General features: G+C 39.6%; 2 protein-coding genes across 3 annotated transcripts; both read right to left on the bottom strand.

The window, feature by feature from the left end:
• Positions 1–361: 361 nt before the first annotated feature.
• spag7 (sperm associated antigen 7) lies at positions 362–4,507 on the bottom strand. The gene is made up of 7 exons (XM_026329364.1): positions 4,347–4,507; positions 2,907–2,974; positions 2,683–2,771; positions 2,500–2,584; positions 2,307–2,396; positions 1,648–1,804; positions 362–1,513 (listed from the first exon to the last, which is right to left on the bottom strand). Exons 1-7 carry the CDS (start codon positions 4,429–4,431, stop codon positions 1,398–1,400), a joined length of 690 nt encoding a protein of 229 aa, XP_026185149.1. The 5' UTR covers positions 4,432–4,507; the 3' UTR covers positions 362–1,397.
• A 5,195-nt stretch (positions 4,508–9,702) lies between these two features.
• Positions 9,703–18,194, bottom strand: mepcea (methylphosphate capping enzyme a). 2 transcript variants are annotated; one of them, XM_026328472.2, is made up of 5 exons: positions 17,840–18,194; positions 15,278–17,142; positions 13,319–13,537; positions 13,043–13,166; positions 9,703–12,958 (listed from the first exon to the last, which is right to left on the bottom strand). In XM_026328472.2, exons 2-5 carry the CDS (start codon positions 17,099–17,101, stop codon positions 12,924–12,926), a joined length of 2,202 nt encoding a protein of 733 aa, XP_026184257.1. In that variant the 5' UTR covers positions 17,102–17,142; positions 17,840–18,194; the 3' UTR covers positions 9,703–12,923. The 2 variants fall into 2 exon arrangements, with proteins under 2 accessions (XP_026184257.1, XP_026184258.1); XM_026328473.1 differs by having other exon boundaries at positions 17,721–17,849.
• Between the last annotated feature and the right edge of the window lie 498 nt (positions 18,195–18,692).

Here is an 18,692-nt window from a genome sequence, read left to right as displayed (position 1 = left end):
CACAAATACACATATCATGACATTTAGCCTCCTGTTAATCAGATATATTAATGCACAAGTATCTATAGGTGATGCATTTTCTATACTTGTAAAAGGTAGACCTAGGCAGATAACCAACTATACCAATATAGCCATTATGCCATTTTCCATACACATTTATAGTGCAATGACTGCCAGTAGACGTAATGGTTATATTTGTATGGGAATGAATTATATTGAAAGGTGTTTTTGTCTCTTTTTCCTTTGGACAGCTAAAAAGCAGACAGTAAGTTCTGCAGAAATGAAGGCAACATATAAACAAAAGTCTAATACTGTTCTCCATTTATTAACACAAATGGGATAATAAAACAGTGCAACCATGTTGAAATACACACCAAGATGGCAGGAAAGTTTTATTGGAAGAAGATAAACAAAAGACATGGAATAAAATCTAGTGACCCACATCCCAGCAAGGAGTCTGGTTTTCATACTCCCAATGATTCCTATTGCAAACTGTCATGTGGTTTAACAGTAACACATTTAGTATGGAGAAGCAGTTTAGTTTACAGTCAGTGCAGATGTATAGAAACAAAGGACACGTCAGACTTAATATACCTAAAATCCACAAACCGATCCATAAACACTAAAATGGGGTTCTTCTGATGGAGGAATTGTCATGCTTCCAACTACAAAGTTGAGACTAAGAAAAAAACAAACAAACTGACTAATCCTTTGTCAACACATGTTTCAAAGTTCCTTTAAAAAACTGCAGTGGATATTTAGAACACTGTCAGCAGGTCTCTGTAACAAATCTTTGCTTTCTCGACTTCATTCGACCTGGCTCAATATGTTTAAGAATTTTAAATATAAAAATGGGGCTGTAAATGCACATCTGCATCACAATTATCACTGCCAAACAATGTCCTTTAAAAATTATGAAGTTACTGGGTGTTTTTATTTATAAACACCCAAATATATTTTTATTATCAACACAAGCATTTACTATATAGCACCCAATGCTGGGTGAGGAACTTGTGTTTACTCATCCAGCACACCCTGAAACAGCCTGTAGCTTATTGTTACAAGTCAATTTTACTGTTTTACGTGTGTAAATATAGTTACTGTGTATTGGCCAGTGAACACCTCCAAAACATTGGATAAGCCACACTCAGTACTGTGCCTCAATGCCTCAGACACACCAGGGCATTATCATTACTTCAGCACAGACTTGATCAGAGAAACTCAACACCTGTCATATAAGTTATACTTTTAAATGTCTGAAGTACAGGATATTGCATTACTGAATGAGCTAAGATCGTGCACACAGACACACTAATGCAATCACCCACACACATACATACATACACACACACACACACACATACAAAACAGTAGACAGAAAGCAGAAACACACAGACTCAAGAACTGCTGCTGTGTGCCCCTGTGTCGTCCTCTCGCTTCTGCCGTTTCTTCGCTCTAATTTCATTCATGGCTTCCTCTATGGAACGAGTGTCCCTCTTGTTGGCCACCGGCACTGGGAGAAAAAAAAAAAAAACATTATCAATGTAATGAGTAAATAAAAAGGGATAAGTGTGGTGCGAATTGTGAGAGACAAAGCATTATCGTGTTTCTATTAGACAGATAAGTGCAGGAACAAATGTTACTCACCACAGCCATATGTCCTGTTGGCCTCCAGTATATGTGCTGCATCTTTTGCAGCTGACGTGCCAATCAGATGACTATACTTATCTTTGTAGTTTGAGTTGGGGCATGTTTTTATCTTCTTTGACTGACTGGATTCTGCTTCTTCCAATGCAGCCTGTTCCTGCAGTAAAGAGCAGGAAAAGTTAAAACCCTACTGGATCACCTTCCCACTGGGATTTGTAACAGTCAACTAGATTATGCACATATAATACACACACAGCGCAGCAACTTAATTACATCGACAGCCAAACAGGACACTTTCTCAAAGGTCAATACACAACATTCCTTATGTATGAGGTAACACTCTATTAAGAAACTGGTGCCTCTTGGTGGAGTGCTTTCACATTTAAATATATCAAAATATATGTTTAACTCTGTGACTTTTTTTTAAGATAGCTAAAATGTGTCTGCTTACAAACTCTTAAGTTAGGTTTGGCTGTAAGAACATGCATGTGTCTACTTTGAGATACTTGATTAAGACTGACAAAAATATACCCACATAAACAAACAAACAGAGGCAGAGGCTTGAGGTACCTTCTATCCAATAATATCACATAGACAAGCATAAATAAGTATAAGACTTTTGGATGTATCAGCGAAGCACAAACAGCATCCAGCCCTACTTTTAGCCTTCGCCGCTGTTCCGCGAGCTGGGGATCCCACTCCTCTCCTTTGCGATAGGCTTCCAGCTCCTCATCTGATGGAGCAAACTCCTGCCACGGTAGAAGGTGGAAAACAATCACACACCGATTTACTCATAAACCTCACAATATGGCACCTTAATGTGTCAAACAGTGGATTAAGAAGTATTCTCACCTTTTTGAAAAGCATGACATAACGACTCTCTTCGTCCTCCCCAAAAGAAAAAGAAGTCAGACCAGCCACTTCTGCAACATCGTGCCTATTAGACAGGAAAGAATCATATTTAAATGTGCCTGTGCAATTGAAGATGTTTAAAAGGGCTTATATCAATTATCTGTCAAAGTAATGACAACTTACAAAATACTCCTTTCAATCTTGCCCATAGGGTTGTATTTTCGTTTCTGTTGTGAACTGTCTTGGATGAAATCTGACACCTCTTTCTCCATCTAAACAAGTGATGGAAGATGCCACAACGTGTAATTTAACATGTTATAAACACCAACAGTAGTAACAGGAGGCTACAGCAGCTGCCTGCCAGGACTAAATTCAGTTGGCATTAAATGTTACACTTAATCTCTCACCTTTTTCCTGAACTCTGCTTTCTTTCTTTTGTCCTCTTCCTCCATCTTCTTGATTCTTGCTGCTTGCTCTTAAAAGACCAGACGATACGATAAAGTCTTCATGTGGTTTGTTTATGTCTGATCGCATTGAATAGTTTCCATTGTAAACATTGTACATACAGTCTTACATGCAATTACAATCAGTCTACTTGCGTTTGTAAAGTCTTAGGTCACAAAAAGGCCAATGAAGAGACAGACATCCCGTAATCCCAAAACCACATTTTCAGATCATTCAGAGCTGGAGTACAGAGTGACTCAAATCCTGTTATGTGTTGCATGTGTCTGCGGAGAAGCAGCCTCTGATGTTTTATTGGTAGGCATACTCATAACAGTTAATGAAATGGATGTGGCCACTTTTTTATCATGGCACTCTTGTGGCTATGCCTTCACAACAACTCAAAGTGGATAAAGCTGTTCAGCTTTACAGCTACTCAAAGACTTGCCACTGTGTTACAGATTTGTCCTTGGCTGCAAAACATTTTAGACCTGCAACTGAAGAGTAAAGTTGTCGGACAAAAAGATGTTGGGAAGTATTCCCAAATTCATGTGTTTTAGTAGTGCTTTATGGAAGTGATAGGATACTGCACTTCAATTATGTTTTACGTTTTATTTATAGTCCTAGTAGTAGGACTGGGTGATAAAACGATAAAACTAATGATTGTGATATAGTAATGTAAGACATGGTTGATACAACAGACAGATTAGAAAATGTTGACAACAACTTGAGTGTCAGCGTTAACGATGAAAACGCCCAGACAGACACATCCCAGTTTATTTATTTGGAAGTTACCAAATAATTTAGTTTCTGTTCTCCTGTAAAAATGTGAAAGAAGCTTTAATATTTTACTTGTCGATTCAAGATTTACAAATTAGGATTTTGTTTTTTTCATTTGGAGTTGACCCAACTCAGCTTTTGACTGTACAGAATAAATATTTCGGTTTATTTATTTGAAAACTTAAATACAATTGTTTAATGTTCAAAAAATGAATAATATTTACATAAATGTAAAAAATAAAACCTTGCATCTTTACAGGTCACTGTAGCGTTAAATAAGTAAGGAGTAAAAATGAACCTTTGACGGAAATAATGCTTCGGTTTACCTACTATATCTCCTGTAACACAATAATCGGTAAATGTCCATATTCAAATGACGGGTTCTGAAAAGTCTAAGCTAAAGCTGTGGTCCAGGCTCGACCGGCCCACTGCAGGCCCCGCCGGTTCCGTAGAGGAGGCGCCAGCGTCGGGCCAACGGCGCTTCACGTTACTTGAAAGCTTAACGAGCCAATGGCAGCGCCAGAAACGCTCTGTTCGCCTGTCCTTTTAATGTGGACACCCTTCTGTCCCACAGCCACCTCAACACGTTCACACTAACACAGTTACTTAGGCAGGACATTACCTACCTCGGGCCTTTCGGCGACTCTCCTGGTCGCCGACTGTCGGAGGCTTTTCCATCGAGTTTAAGATCGAGCCCAGCAGGTCCGCCATCTTGGAGTGATAGGGCAGACCTTCCAGGCTGTTTGCTGCTGCTGGACTCGGTTGCACGACCTACGCTTGCGCAGACGACGAACCATTTTCTTCTTCGTTGTCATAAAAAGCGGCGTGTACGGTGTCTTTCGCCACCCTCTGCTCCAGAAATGAATATTACTTTACTTCAATGCCCTTGGAAGGGTCTATATCATTTTAATTGTACATTTGCATTCAACTGTACAACCGTACCTAATATCGTGGTTGATGAGTGTAGTTCTGCTTTGGTTACATATAGAAAAAGGGACCTATCTACCTCAAGGCTTGTAGCTATCAGCTTTTATCACCCAAATATAACCATTGCAGTACATCACAAACAGGCAACGTTTTGGTTTTTGGTCACATAATTGAGATCTCATGTGTCAGTTATTAAAAATCTCACAGCAGAGTGACTGAATGCAGTGAAGTTTGAGCATTTTCTGTGAACATGGCAGTAGTTCTTGTGTTTCAGTTGTTTCCAGATTTTCCCAGGTTAATAGTGGCAAAAAGACCAGGTTGAAAAAACAGCCTTTAAACTGACTGATAGATTGAGAGAATAAACAAGCAACAACATTTCTCTATAAGCACTAGGGGGCATGCTGTACAAATACATGTCTATGTGCCCCATGCCTGTTGTTATTGTTGTGTTAGCAATCCTCTCCTGCGTCACTGTGTTTTGTGCAGTTTGTTTGTAGTTTCACAGCATCAGCAATAATACATGAACCACTGTCATATTCAGATGTGGACAGAGCAGTGGATAAACAGAGTGCAGCCCTGAAAACAGAGCAAAACAGACAGAACTGCACTGCTTACTGCGTTAAAAGCAAACAGATCAGTACTACACCTGTAAATATAAGTTTTGGAGAGCTTATTCTTTTGAAGGATTTCGTTGTGGTCTGTGTTTACTCCTCTGCCAGCCATAGGGGCATATGTAAGTATAATACCGAAGAACTTCTCTTTTTTATTTACATGTCTGTGTTGGTGAGCAGTTAAGAGAATTTTTAACTCTACATCACAGAGCAGGTTGAATGACGAAGTATTATTTTTGTACATCAAGCAAAAGCAAAAAAAAAAAGTTATTTCAAATTCTGAAGAAGTTCTTGCCCAAGCTGACTAAGCTGATAGCCCTGACCTTCAGGACTTCCATCATCCAGCCAATACTTTGTTATTGTGATTTGGGCAGAGCACTACAGACTCCTCCCCCGTGGCTGAAATGCTCTATAAATGCAGCATCAGCCTGTCAACAGCAGTGTCTGAAAGCTTATTGGCGCCCAAACATGAAGGGACTGAGCTTGGTTCTCCTTGTGTTTCTACTGATGCTCACGGTCGGGGAGGGTAAGCAATGGATACACACCCATCTTCTTACTGTGTGAGATCGAATTAAGCAAATCATGATACAGAAAAAATGCCCAATCTTCACTGCACTTTTACTCAATCTTAGTGGGTCTGTTTGTGTTGCTTTAAGGACAAGAAAAAAAAAACATGAAACAATTAAATCATTTAAAATCTGTTAATTTGTTTTAAAACTAAAGGAGTAGTTTATGCAGTATATGAAAAGGTTAACCAGTTGAATCAATACTTATCTCAAATATGTGATTTTTGCATAATTATATATAGGGAATGATCCAGAAATGCAGTACTGGACATGTGGGTATAGAGGACTCTGCAGACGGTTCTGCTATGCTCAGGAGTACATCATAGGTCATCATGGTTGCCCTCGAAGATACAGGTATGCAAAAAACACTATATGTACTGTCAAATGTTTTGTAATAGCTATTATAATATTTATTACAAAGGCAATGGAATATGGGTGTTAGGAGACCTAATACATGTGTTCTAAGAAAGTAAAGAGAAAATATTATATTACATATAAATATTATTTATATATAATATACTTTTTCTGTGCTCATTTTCAGGTGCTGTGCTATGCGGCCTTAGCACCTGTCATCTGATGATGTCTCCAAGATGTCACAGCATGTGGGCTGACATCTTTAGCACATGCAGCTGGGATCCTTGTATCCATCTCCAGTATCTCTTTGGCTTCTAACATGCTATGGGTTCTGACAAAAAGTACTTTTGAAATTGACTTTACAAAATTTCCTAGTTCCTTAGCAGCTATTTGGTGTGCAGCTGCAATCATCTTTTCATTTTGTTTCCTTTAACACTGTGTGACTCATCCAACTTCACATGTAATAAGGTATCATAATTAATCCTTTAGGAAGAGTCAGCTCAATTTCCGAAATGCAGTGTGGTGAATAAATGCATGAAAATGAAGGCACTGGTGTTTACTTTGTTGCTGTGTAGTTCAGACACTCATCCCCAACAGGTTCAATTCTATTGTTCCAAATATAATGGAAAAGAGTTCTTTCACTTTACATCTGTAAAACATCTAAAATATTGTGTTAACACTTCTATGTGCAGCCCTTTACCCACTTGGCTTGTCCAGCATGAAAAGCAGTCTGATTTGGGTCTGGTATGCTCTACTGACAGGAGACAATAATGGTCAAGTGACCAGCCTAAATAGCTGTGATGGAATAGCACTTTTGTGAATGAAATGTTATGTCTCTTGTCTGTGTTTATGTTATCCCGCCATTCTGTCTGTCTGGACAACATTGTCTGGAACAGACTAACAGAGTCACAATCCACCAGTCATGACTGCAAAGCAAATTCATTGTCATATTGTCTGCTTATATCCAGTCAAAAGGTTAAATGTTGCTTTGTGATTTTATTTCTTTTTTCATTTTATTTTTTTCAGGAAGTAATTTGTCACTTAAAAAAGTAGTTACTCACACCAGTATTAGGAAAACTATTATTAAACCTCAGAAAGCCTGCCATAATGAATTACAGTTAAATGAACCAGGACCTGAAGGTGCCTGATGGAGTAGTATAGCCTAGTAGGTGTTAATGGTTGGGATGCCATTTGTAAACATGAGCCACTGTATTGTGCCCTGCATTGTCATCTCGGTTCAATCTTTGTACTGTTCAGACAGCACAGTGTTAACAAACTACAAAAGGTGTAAACTCCCACAAACCTGTTTACATGAGTCTGTCTGTCTTCACATAGCTGACAACAGTTACCACAGGGTGAGTGTATTTCAGTCCTGTGACTGTTCAGAACTGTGTGAGCATATTTCATAAGCTTCATATTTATATTTCATATAAAGTCTTTACTAATGGGTATATTTGAATGTGTTTTTGGGCAAACCTAATTTAAATCTCATAATACTATAGGCCCAAAGTGATTTCAGCAACCCTGAATAAACATGGCATCACCAAGAAATGGGTAAAAGCATCAGGATGATCTCTGACTTGTCTCCATTATGTAAGTTTAAACTGATAATTTATCCATGTAAACCTAACATGTAAGAAAGTTTCCAAGTGTATCTTTGTTTTGGTGTGTTGTGAGCAGTTCTAAGTAAAGTCATTGTTATTGACGATAAACAAATAAAACAAAATGGCCTCCACTTCACTAGATGGCAGTATAAGCTGAGGAAAAGAATATTATATTCATGATAACATAGGGTTAAATGGAGGCAGATGATTCGCTGTGGTGACCCCTGAAGGGAGCAGCCGAAAGGAAAAGAAGAAGAAGATAACATGCATGATAAAGCTGGAGAGCAGCTATGTAATGTAGGCCTGAAACAACAAAATAAAAATGTCATTACAGTCCAGGAGATAATTAGCACTGTACAGTCACAGTCACCCAAGATGTTATAAATGAAAACTTTGCATTATACATCAACTACACCGGAGTCCAACACACCTTTCTTGCCTCAGGAGAACATGAAAGTTGGCATCAGCTGCTCCTGCCTGTGTCTTCTCTGCGTCATGTCCCCACCCTCTGTGTCTGTGTATTAGCAATCAAACACTGTTCAGCTCTAAGTCATGCTCTAGCGTAACTTCTCAGCTCAGTGTATTGTTTTAAGCCCTTCGCTGAGTGATGCAGCACGGCAAACAGGGCTGTTGTTCTGTCAAGTTGGTGGTTATTGTGCCACACAGCAGAAGTAATTACACCACCTACTAAATAACCCTGCAATAAACACCATCATTGCCTTCCTACTGTACTGGCTTGTATTATGACATAGAGGGTTTGGGTTTGGTGTCCATCCGGTTCCAACCAAACTTTGGATTGTAGATGTTTGTCTTTGATGCTGATGTATGCTTTTATGGGGAGACATAAACCATTAAGAAGCCACATACCTGACAGAATCTCTCCTGCAGACATCAATTAACCTTGACCTGCTTCCAGTTGTAGGTTAATGACCTCTTTACAGATGCCATGATGATCACCTTATTGAGAACAGATACGACTGGACCACAACTGTTGCTCAGTACTTGTGTTTTGCTTATCAGAGAAGCTTTTGAATACAGGACACATGAAACCTGGAATGACTAAAGACATGGCAGCATATATTAAAAAAATAGATATATTTTAAAATTACTTCTATGATGCTGTACAAGCAAATACTGAACCACCAAATCTGGAACAACTTTTAATTGAAATGTTAAACAGAGAAATACTCAGATATATATCTTGTTGTTCAGAGGCATGAAAATTAAAAGCTTCCCTGACAGAGGGGGTATTGTATTTATACAGTTTTACCTGAAAACTGATTCAAAGTTATGGTACACTGTAAATCATCGACTTTAACTGCAAACATTTACTAGTTTAATTCCCTCAAGTCATATTAGTGCAAAGTCAACATGAAGAAGTGAATTTCAGCGCCAATTAAAAAAATACATACACCCCTTGAGTTTATGCATTTGTTGTGCCACCATTTCCATATTTTATGACAATTTTACCTCTTTACAGTTTTAGAACAATTTCATTTCAGAAACCTTCTAATAAATGCAAGCTGCTTTATCAGGGCTTTATTCTGAAAAACATTTTAGTAATAATTATGAACACTGCTCAAATCCTATAATCAGGTTGTTTCTACACATATTAAACATTAGTTACCCTTGAAAACTGCACTACATCTTAGTGATTTCAGGTTAGAGCAAGAGATAAATTTCAGAAAAGCATAGTGAGCATAGCGTTGAATGTGAGTCATATTTTCCACAGATTTGTTGCATAATACATAAGGAAATTATACACTGGTATTGGTAATTAAAACCCAGATCAAAAATTTCTGTCAGCAAAAGGCCAGATAATCAATTTCTGGAATGGACCCTCAGTCCTCAATTTGCAAATATGTAAGAATAAAAAAAATACAATAGTATCACTGCAATTTCTTTTTTTTGTAAATCTGGACACTAAAACTTTTAGTTTCAAACTACACTCAGGTTAAAATGAATTCCAGTAGGTTGGCATTGATTTCTGCAGACTAAAAGAGCAGAATTATGATGATCAAATATTGCATAAAATAGTACTGTACACTGTTCTACTATGACCTGAATATGAGATCTGAGCAATGTGTGTTTTGAAACACTAATAGTAATATTACTCATTGGCATTAAACCAAATTGAAACAAGAAGATCCTATTTCTGTGTAATTGAATTTCTTAAGAATGGATGTCACACCTACTCTGCAAAACTTGTGGAAAGCCTCAAGGGGAGTACAGTTTATACAGCACTGTATATGACAACATGTAATTTCACATCTCCAGCAAAGACATGCTTTACCTTGAGTGCTTGGACTAAAAAAATCAGGACCACTGGATTTACATCTGTGCCATTAGAAGACAATAAGGTGCAATCTTAACATTGGTGGCAAAGCACAAATTCATTGTACACTAGTTATTTCTAAAATAAAATGCTTATTATGTGATGTGCATCAAGGGAAATGTTTGTTAATAATGCACAAAGTAAAACGCCCTTGAAATGACAGCAGTGCGGTGATCTAAGCCTGAGGATCCGATTGTCTTAGCTTAGGAGAAAAGTGTAATATGGCGCCCTGTAGTCTGATGGGCCAATTGAAGTTGAGGCCAATTCACTTTCACTTCACAATGTAACCTAAAGCATTTTATAGGTCAATCAGTGTTCCACAACTTATTGTAAAAACTTAGATGGAAACAGAATTTCATTTTTTTCTGTTTTGAAAAATATCAGCATGTCAAAAAAACATTTTAAATGAAGAGAAACAAGAGTGCATTAACACCAGTACTCCATTCAAACAATTTATAATTAAAAAAAAAAAAAAAAAAAAATTAAATAGCTAATCTAATAATTCATTTGTCTGACAGAACAAAGCAAACATTTTGCTTTTTGGATATATTCATTTGTTGATACAGATTTGGACTGATGATCCATTTAATGACAAAAACTCTGACCTCACTCACAAATTGGTAGCAAACATTTGGGGAAAAAAAAAAAAAAAACTAGAAAATGACAAAAGCAGTTATAAACTCAGTATTGACAACAAAAAAAGCAAAATTTGCAAACCTATTTACATTGATCATTTACCAAAACAGAAACATACACTGTATCATCTGTCATCTCCCACCCTAGTGTGCTGATTGAAACAGTCACACAAAAGATTACCGGTATCAGACACTCAGAACAAAATGTTGTAAATGAGCAGCGTGCAGGGCACACCACAAAAGATACAATCACAAGAATGACTACCTGTAATTCTAACCGTCCCTTAGGCCAAAGACTAAGACGATGATTCAAGAGCAAGAGCAAAAGACCCATAAAACATTTTGGCAGTGCTTCAATACAAACAGCATATTAATAATTAAATTTGGTAAAAAGTAATGGATATATTCCAGTCCTTTTAGTAACATTCAATTTTTTTTTTTTTACAAATCTAAGTTTTTGTTCAGCCTCACTGAAGCTGAGTAACTCAGGAGCTACAAAAGAACCTGAGTACTTTAAGTGATTCAGATGCTGTTTGCATTAATGCCTGTCCAGTAGTGATGATCAGATCACACAAAACAATGCATGTGCCAGGTTTATACAGCATAGAAGACGCTGTAGTCACTCTCCAATAATAGGCTTCTGCCTGGAATTTCACACTCAGTTATATTCTCAGTCAGCACCTCATTTAGGACTGTAAACAACTTATAAGGTTGGGCTATGGCTTAACTGTCATAAAAAAAAAAGACCACTGCGTGCTATAGCTCTACATCACAGAATATTCCTTATGGTCACTATATGAAATTATCATGAGCTGAGCCAACACCTATCGGTCCGCAGAGCTCAAACGTGCCTCCTACTATTAGAAGTGATTTATTGTTTCTTACATGGTAAAAGTTTACACTCAAAACAGCCCAAACACCTTTCAATAAAAGTATCCAGATCTGATATTTCAATTTGCACTTTCAATGTTTTAGATGCATTCAGGTTATTAAAACAGGAGGAATGCACCTAATTTAGCATTATTGAAGCAAATACTGTCCCCAAATAAAGTATTAGATCCTGTACTGTCATTCACCCTGACAGCTTTAAAGGACTGCAGCTCACTATGGCCACTCGCCAATTTTATCAATCATTACTTTTATGCAACTCCGTTAAACTTAAGCTCACTCAGCGTTTGTGATCCTGGTACATAAGAACAGCAATGATACCTGTACAACATGGACTAGGTTAACATTTACTATGTCACAGGATGTTGGTCATGCTGGCTGTTTTGAGTGCACCTTTCTCCTCACACATCATCATCTCTGTCATGTTTGCCACTTTTCACTTCATAAATATAGTAGGCTTGTGCAATTTAGGAGCTTTCCAAGTTGTCCTTTTCAAAATTTGAGTGACACGTTTCAACAGCTCTGTAACAGATTAAAGTTCATTCAACTCTTTGCAAATTTTGCAAAATAATGACAAAACAAACTACATGTTAGGATTGGGAGATAGGACAAACACTGATATTAGTGAACTCACTGATTCTGTGACAATTTTTAGAATTATCAAAATATGTGCGTTTATGTCTGCTGTAACAAGATTCAGTGCTTCAAACGTGATGCACATATTTAACCAAATAAGTAAAATTGAATGCTCCACTGTAACTATGCAATGTAACCTGCAATGTGGGGCTTCATTTACTGACATTCTGCAAAGTCTCCTTTACCTCCAATTCTGTGCATCATATCAGTATTAATCCAGTGTTTGCAGTGAACTCATTTGGTGAGTACACTGCTATTGACAGCTAAAGTGGTAATGGTGGCCAACAGGAAAAGTCCATCTTATTCCCCAACCCTACTATGTATATATGGCCATGAAACTGATCTGAGGAATACCTCTTCCACAGGCTACTGTAGCCACACTGTTTGGCTCCAGGTCATACATTGTTTAGTTCAATCTGAGTGCACTCCAAACTGTTAGAATTTGTAGTCACAGTAAATTCAGATAGGTGCTTCATCATGAGAGATCTCATCTTTACAAAATTAATTCGACTTCTGTCCCGTTCTCCTGTCTGAATATCATCTTCAGTCTCAGAAAAGCTGGAGATGCTGTTGGAGTCCGGAGCAGCTTGCTGGCTTGCATGTGCGGTGGTGGTACTCACATTCAATGAACTTCAAGGCAAGAGCGGTCATTTGTGAAATAAGAAGATTGGCCTCTGAAAACCTGTCATGAGGCAAAGAAAAGTTAAACACGGCATCAAGCTACAATGGTGAATAACAAGCACAGCAAAAAAGTGTACTGGCTTACCTCTTACTGAACACTTGGGGGCCCCGAGGTATTCAAAACTGGAGAAGCCCACCTCCGTTGTAAGGTAAGATGAAAACTGATCAGGTTTGAGGCAGATGCTGTGAAAATTCCTGCTAATATTATCCTGTCAAGAGAGAGATGAAACAAACTTTGCTTATATTTCAGCAAAACAACAAGTTTTGAAATCACCGAATGCTGCCGATATCCAGGTAAATATCGCTGTATCCCATATGTCACGGTTTGCATCACAACAGCTTTGTGATCTCAGTTTCTTACAGTCAGCTTCTTCCTCCTCACATAGGATTCCCAAGGCTGTGGCTCCAGGATGAACATGCCTCCAGGACGGAGATGCCGATAGACTCTCTTGAAAAGCCGCTTCAGGCCACTATCTCCCCAGTTCAGGTGAACCCACTTGGTTACACTCAGGCACAGGATCACGTCATACTCTGGCCGCTGAGTCAGAAGAAGATTATCATTGTCCAGAACATAATTGGCCTGAAGGAGAGAAGGAGCAGTGAACAAAAACATGATCCCAGCAGGTCAAGCATTTTTGTGCAATTTAGTGCTATGGATGCAAGCTAAAGCAAAGCCTATTTCAGAAACATAAACTAATTACCATTATAGCCACAGCTGAAAATCTGGAAACTGAAAGTAACATTTGAATGTCAGTCATGAAAATTTCTTAAATTTAGATTTAGGTCTAGCAAAGTACAGTGGCACACAGCTTGATACACTGATCTACAGTTTCACTTTAATACTGGGCAAGTTTTGGGTCTGAATGAGAAACTATATTGTTGGTAAACAGTAAACAAAAAGTAAATCCCATGACACAGAGGCTACAAGAATGATTTTCAGGTGCACCCTATAATTAGATATTTAAAAAAAAACAAACAAACAAACTGGCTGGTGGCAGAGTTATGAAACATACACAGACACAGGCGCCAGTGTGGAGCAATACCTACCATATTTTACTCTTGTTCTCTGAAACCATTTGATTTACAAACGATGAACATTAATACAAACGCTGTGTGTGAAGAAGTGCCAAAGGGCATTTGGTGATTATCAATCAAGTAATAATGCCAAACATTAGGTGGCTCACAGAGCGTCTCTCGGTTTTGTAGGTAAAATCATGGCTGTTCAGACTAAAATCAATAAACTGCATATACTATGCAGGAAACTGGGGAATGGTATTTCTTTTGTTTATAACAAATGATTATTCAATAAAAATGATTAATCAATCAATAAATAAAAATGATCCTACTGTCGAAACAATAGAGTGTAAAAGTGGAAAATAGTTTACATCTTATCATCGCCACTACTACTACATGCAAACTGAAAAGAATTTATTGTATTTTGCATGCCTACTTCAACCATAAAGATTGTAAAGGGCAAAAGGGGATTATAACTCAGATTATAACTGATATTTGATGATTGTATAAAAATGCATTTTTTATATTTATAATTTGAGAATTGAGTTTAGCACTAAGGTATTTAAAAACACCTGCTATATAAAACCAAATGTGCCTTCACCCAGCTTTTATCCCTAACTTGATACTAGGGAAGATATGCCAAGTAAAGACTAAGCAGCCTGGCATTTCTTCCCCCGATCCATCTTGTCTCATGGAGACTGAGGGAACTCAGGCGTTTGTCCTGAGACCTTTCACTGATTTACAGGATAAACTCTGTACTGCGCTGCCATTATGTCTAATGCTCATAGCAAAGGGAGAAAGCCTCTAGTCGCAAACACACACAAAAATCGAAGTGAGAAACTAGTGATTATTTACAAAAACCCCAAGACCATTTAAATTTACAAATAATTTAAAGCTGATTTTCATTTTTCTGGTAACTTTACACCATAAGTGCATTGTCCAGATAAGCTGCATTATGCAAACTGCATGATACAATGGAACTGTGCTGTGACTGAACTAACCCTCATTTAGAAGGAAGACAATTATCATTATCATTATCAAGCTCCAGGGAGAACAGTAGGCACACAAACTCTATCAAGTCCTCTGGTGAAGTCAGTCAGAACATTTAGCCTTTCTAAAAATAGCTCTTTTTAGGTGTGTATAAGTTCTTGTTTCCTCACATTGTGTTAGTCTTAATGAACACATAAGATGCAAACATTCATCCAGTCCCTAATTGTAAAATACTCAATTTAGTTTTATCCTAATCTATGCAGACAACGACATGGCAACCCCATACATGCTGGTCACCCACAAAATATTGTCTTACCTTGATGAAGGACACATTTGAGGGGAACTCTCCAGGCTGAGTGGTGGATATTTCTGTTAGTGGAGGTGCAGCAATGGGTCCCCTGGAGATCCTTAGGGACACAGGAAAAGAGCAGCTCACGGAGTGATCAGTGGGGGTTGACTCACAGCCTTCCTGCTTCATTTCCTCTGTTTTGCTGTCCTGTCTTTGAGTCCCTGCCTCATCTGTGTGACACGAGTCATTGTAATTTACAGCCTCTGCAGGGCCACTTTCTCCTTTCACTGGTTTCCCATTTTCATCCCTGCTCTCAGCTTCATTGTGCTTCTTTTCAATGCCTGTGTGACTCTCGTTTCCATTCCTCTCCTCCTGTTTGGTGCTCTTTTTCTCCTGCATCGCTCGCCTGGCCTCTTGGGTCTGCAGCTCAGATAGATAATGTCTTATGTTCTTACGGGCAGCATGTACCAAAGCACTGTCGATATCCAGGCCTAATATCCGGGCAGGTCTTAACATTTTGGCAATGTAGAGTGTCAGATGGCCTGAGTTGCACCCCAAATCCAGGACATCTTTACCTTCAAACCATTCAGGACGAAGCACACGTACCCGCGGGTCTTCACTAGCGCCTGGGTTGCGGTAGCCATAATACTTGTTGTAGTTCCCATACTGGAATTTCTTCTTCTGCTGGTCCTTCGCCTGGCTGTGGGGCTGCTGGTGCAGGCGGCCTCCTGGGCCTGTTTTGGGACCACTCCTTGGTGTATGAAAGGACTGAGAATTTTTCAGTCCTCCTGTACCAGAACTCCTGTCTCCAGATCCGGACTTTCCAACAGGGGTAGAATGGGTCACAGGGGTCTCCATTTTGCCAGAGTTGCGCCTACGCTTGCGTCTGCCTGTGTGCTGGTTTGTTCCCCCCGATACTGAAAAAGTGGAATCCTCCATAGATACAGATGTCATCTCTTCTTTGCAGCTGGTTGAGGTGTCAGCTGAGTGCTCATGGGAATCCCCTGTGACACTGGACAAACTGTTAGACTCTTTGGAGACATCTAATGCAGAACATGAACCTAACATACCTGGAAGCTGTGTGGAGGGGCCAGTTTTAACCTCACTTTTTCCTGACTCTGAGATGCTAATCTGTGTGGTTGAAATCCCACTATTTCCTCCTCCTCCTCCTCCTCCTCCTCCTCCTCCTCCATGGTGTCTGTTGCGATGTCTCTTCCTGCCACCACTCTTGTATGGGGACACCAAAAAGCTGCTGTCTGCTATCCCACTGTTCAGGTTCAGCGGATCTGTGATGTCTCTGGGGATGAGAATCTCCACAGGGTCTCGACTCTTTGCTGGCAATGGAGATGATTTAGGCGTCTCTGCATTCAGTGCCCTGTTGACGTCCTCATCCAGCAGGCTGTTGAGATTCAGTGGGTCAAAAATATTCCCACCCAGGAGGAAGTTAGTAGGGAGGACGGAGTCACTCTCAGAATTAGCCCTTCGTCTCCTCTTGCCAGATGTTGGATGTTTGAAACTAGGGTTTGCTGTGTTGCGTCGCTTTGTTAGTTTTGTTTGTTGCTGCTGTTTGGAGTGATGAAAGCTATTCCTGCGATTGACGTTATTCTCATTTGCTCTAGTTCTCTGTCCCGCTTTGTCTGAGTCGGTAAGCGTATCCGTCATGCTGGTGTGTTTAGGTGAGGCTGTGGTTCCTTGGACCGGACATGCAGCTGCAAAGTCAGGGGTGGCTGCCGTTCCCTCCACCATTATAGATAAACTGCTGTAACCTCCAGTACAATCCGAGAGCTGCAGAGATGTCGTCGAACTGGCCTGTGGACTGCCAGTTTTTACAGTATCCTCATCAACAGACATCTCTTTTGGTTTCCAGAGCTGATGCAGACATGGAAGATCCTCTGGATGTGAAAATAGCAGAAAAACAAATTTAATTAAATTATATGACACAATCTACTGAAGAGTATAAACAGCACAGTCTTGAGCAGTGTTACTTCAAGTTAGGTGCGTTACTCTTGTTTTAATAACACATTTAGTAACGTTACTGCACACCAACCTAAAGTTAATCTACCTAGCTACCAGGTCATACTTTTCAAACTTAAGTCCGGGAATCTGCACCTTACAAGAGGCACCTAAAAAATGAGGGAGGGTGAAGTTTACGTCGTGGTCAGCCACTTTATATTTACACACATAACTTCACTTTCCACTGTCATGTCACAACGACGACAAAACTCCCACTTGCAGACGCAGTCACTCCAGGACCAAAACATTATCAGACTGCGTATCTGACACCTGAAGCGTGTTTTTTCACGAGTTACTGGCCTGGAAAGTTTGTGAGTCTGTGTGCCGGACTCTTATCTAGTTAGCAGGCTAGCTCCTAGCTTCTCTATCGCGGGCCAAAAGACTGAAACGTCGAGTGCACGTTCAGCTCCACTCCAGCCAAAAAGCCTTATTAGAGACAGTGAAGTAACGTACGCACCTCGTTACGCTGCTGCCCTTAAACCACGAGTCGCGTTTCTGACAGTGATACTATCTACCAGATGGCCAGCCCTTCGCGTACACTCAGCTGTGGAGTCACCATCAAAATAACAGTCTCACCTCACAGTTGTCTCCCCGCCTCCGGCCGGACTGTCACCAACGTTACCCCGCGCTCTGCACGCTCGAGCTAACGTTAGCGTAGCTAGCACGCGAGCGCCCCTACATCAATGCAACGGTTTGCGGGCGGTACGAGCCCGCAAGTAAACACAGCGCGGGTTTGCCGCGCTAGTCTGACCACGACCAGAGCTCCTCTGCCCCCGCAAACTGTCTTGTCGACTTCTTCAGTCAACTCCTAGCCGCCCAGCGTCAGGCAGGTTGGTGAATAAATTATTCCACTCGCTGGGAGAGTCGGCATGGCGGCGCATCCGGGCTCCGAGCTGTAGCCAAAGATGACTGGGGCGGAGATCTCTGACTGGAGCCCGCAGCGCCGTGAGGAAGGCTCGGTCTCCACGATATTATAATGAGCTTCACTGATCATGGTGGACGTTACGGCTGCAACTACCACTATTAATAATAACTCAGTAGGTGTCAAAAAACAACAACAATGTGTTAGTTGTTTAGTTAGATCTTGTGGCTTGATAAGAACACAATGAAAAACTCACAACACAGTTTTGGTCTGAGCAACAAGTCAAAATTTAAATCCTCACATCCGCACTTTAAGGTACAACAGGAGGAGTTAAGTAACTAGCTTTGGCTGATCAGGTTGGCCCAGAAAATAGGATATTTTATAATCAACCTTACTATGAAGAAAATCTTACATTGTAATTGCACAGATGATGATTGTTTGGGTAACTGAAAAAGTATTATGTTTAAAAAGGCTTCTTATCTTCATTTAAAACATTTCAAAATATTTATTAGTCAATGGGACAATGTAATTATTCAAAGAGATGTTCTGATGAAGGCGGTCAGTATC

This window comes from Mastacembelus armatus, chromosome 14 (genome assembly GCF_900324485.2).
Source record: "Mastacembelus armatus chromosome 14, fMasArm1.2, whole genome shotgun sequence".
NCBI lineage: Eukaryota > Metazoa > Chordata > Actinopteri > Synbranchiformes > Mastacembelidae > Mastacembelus > Mastacembelus armatus.
This window is presented reverse-complemented; position numbering and strand designations above follow the sequence as displayed.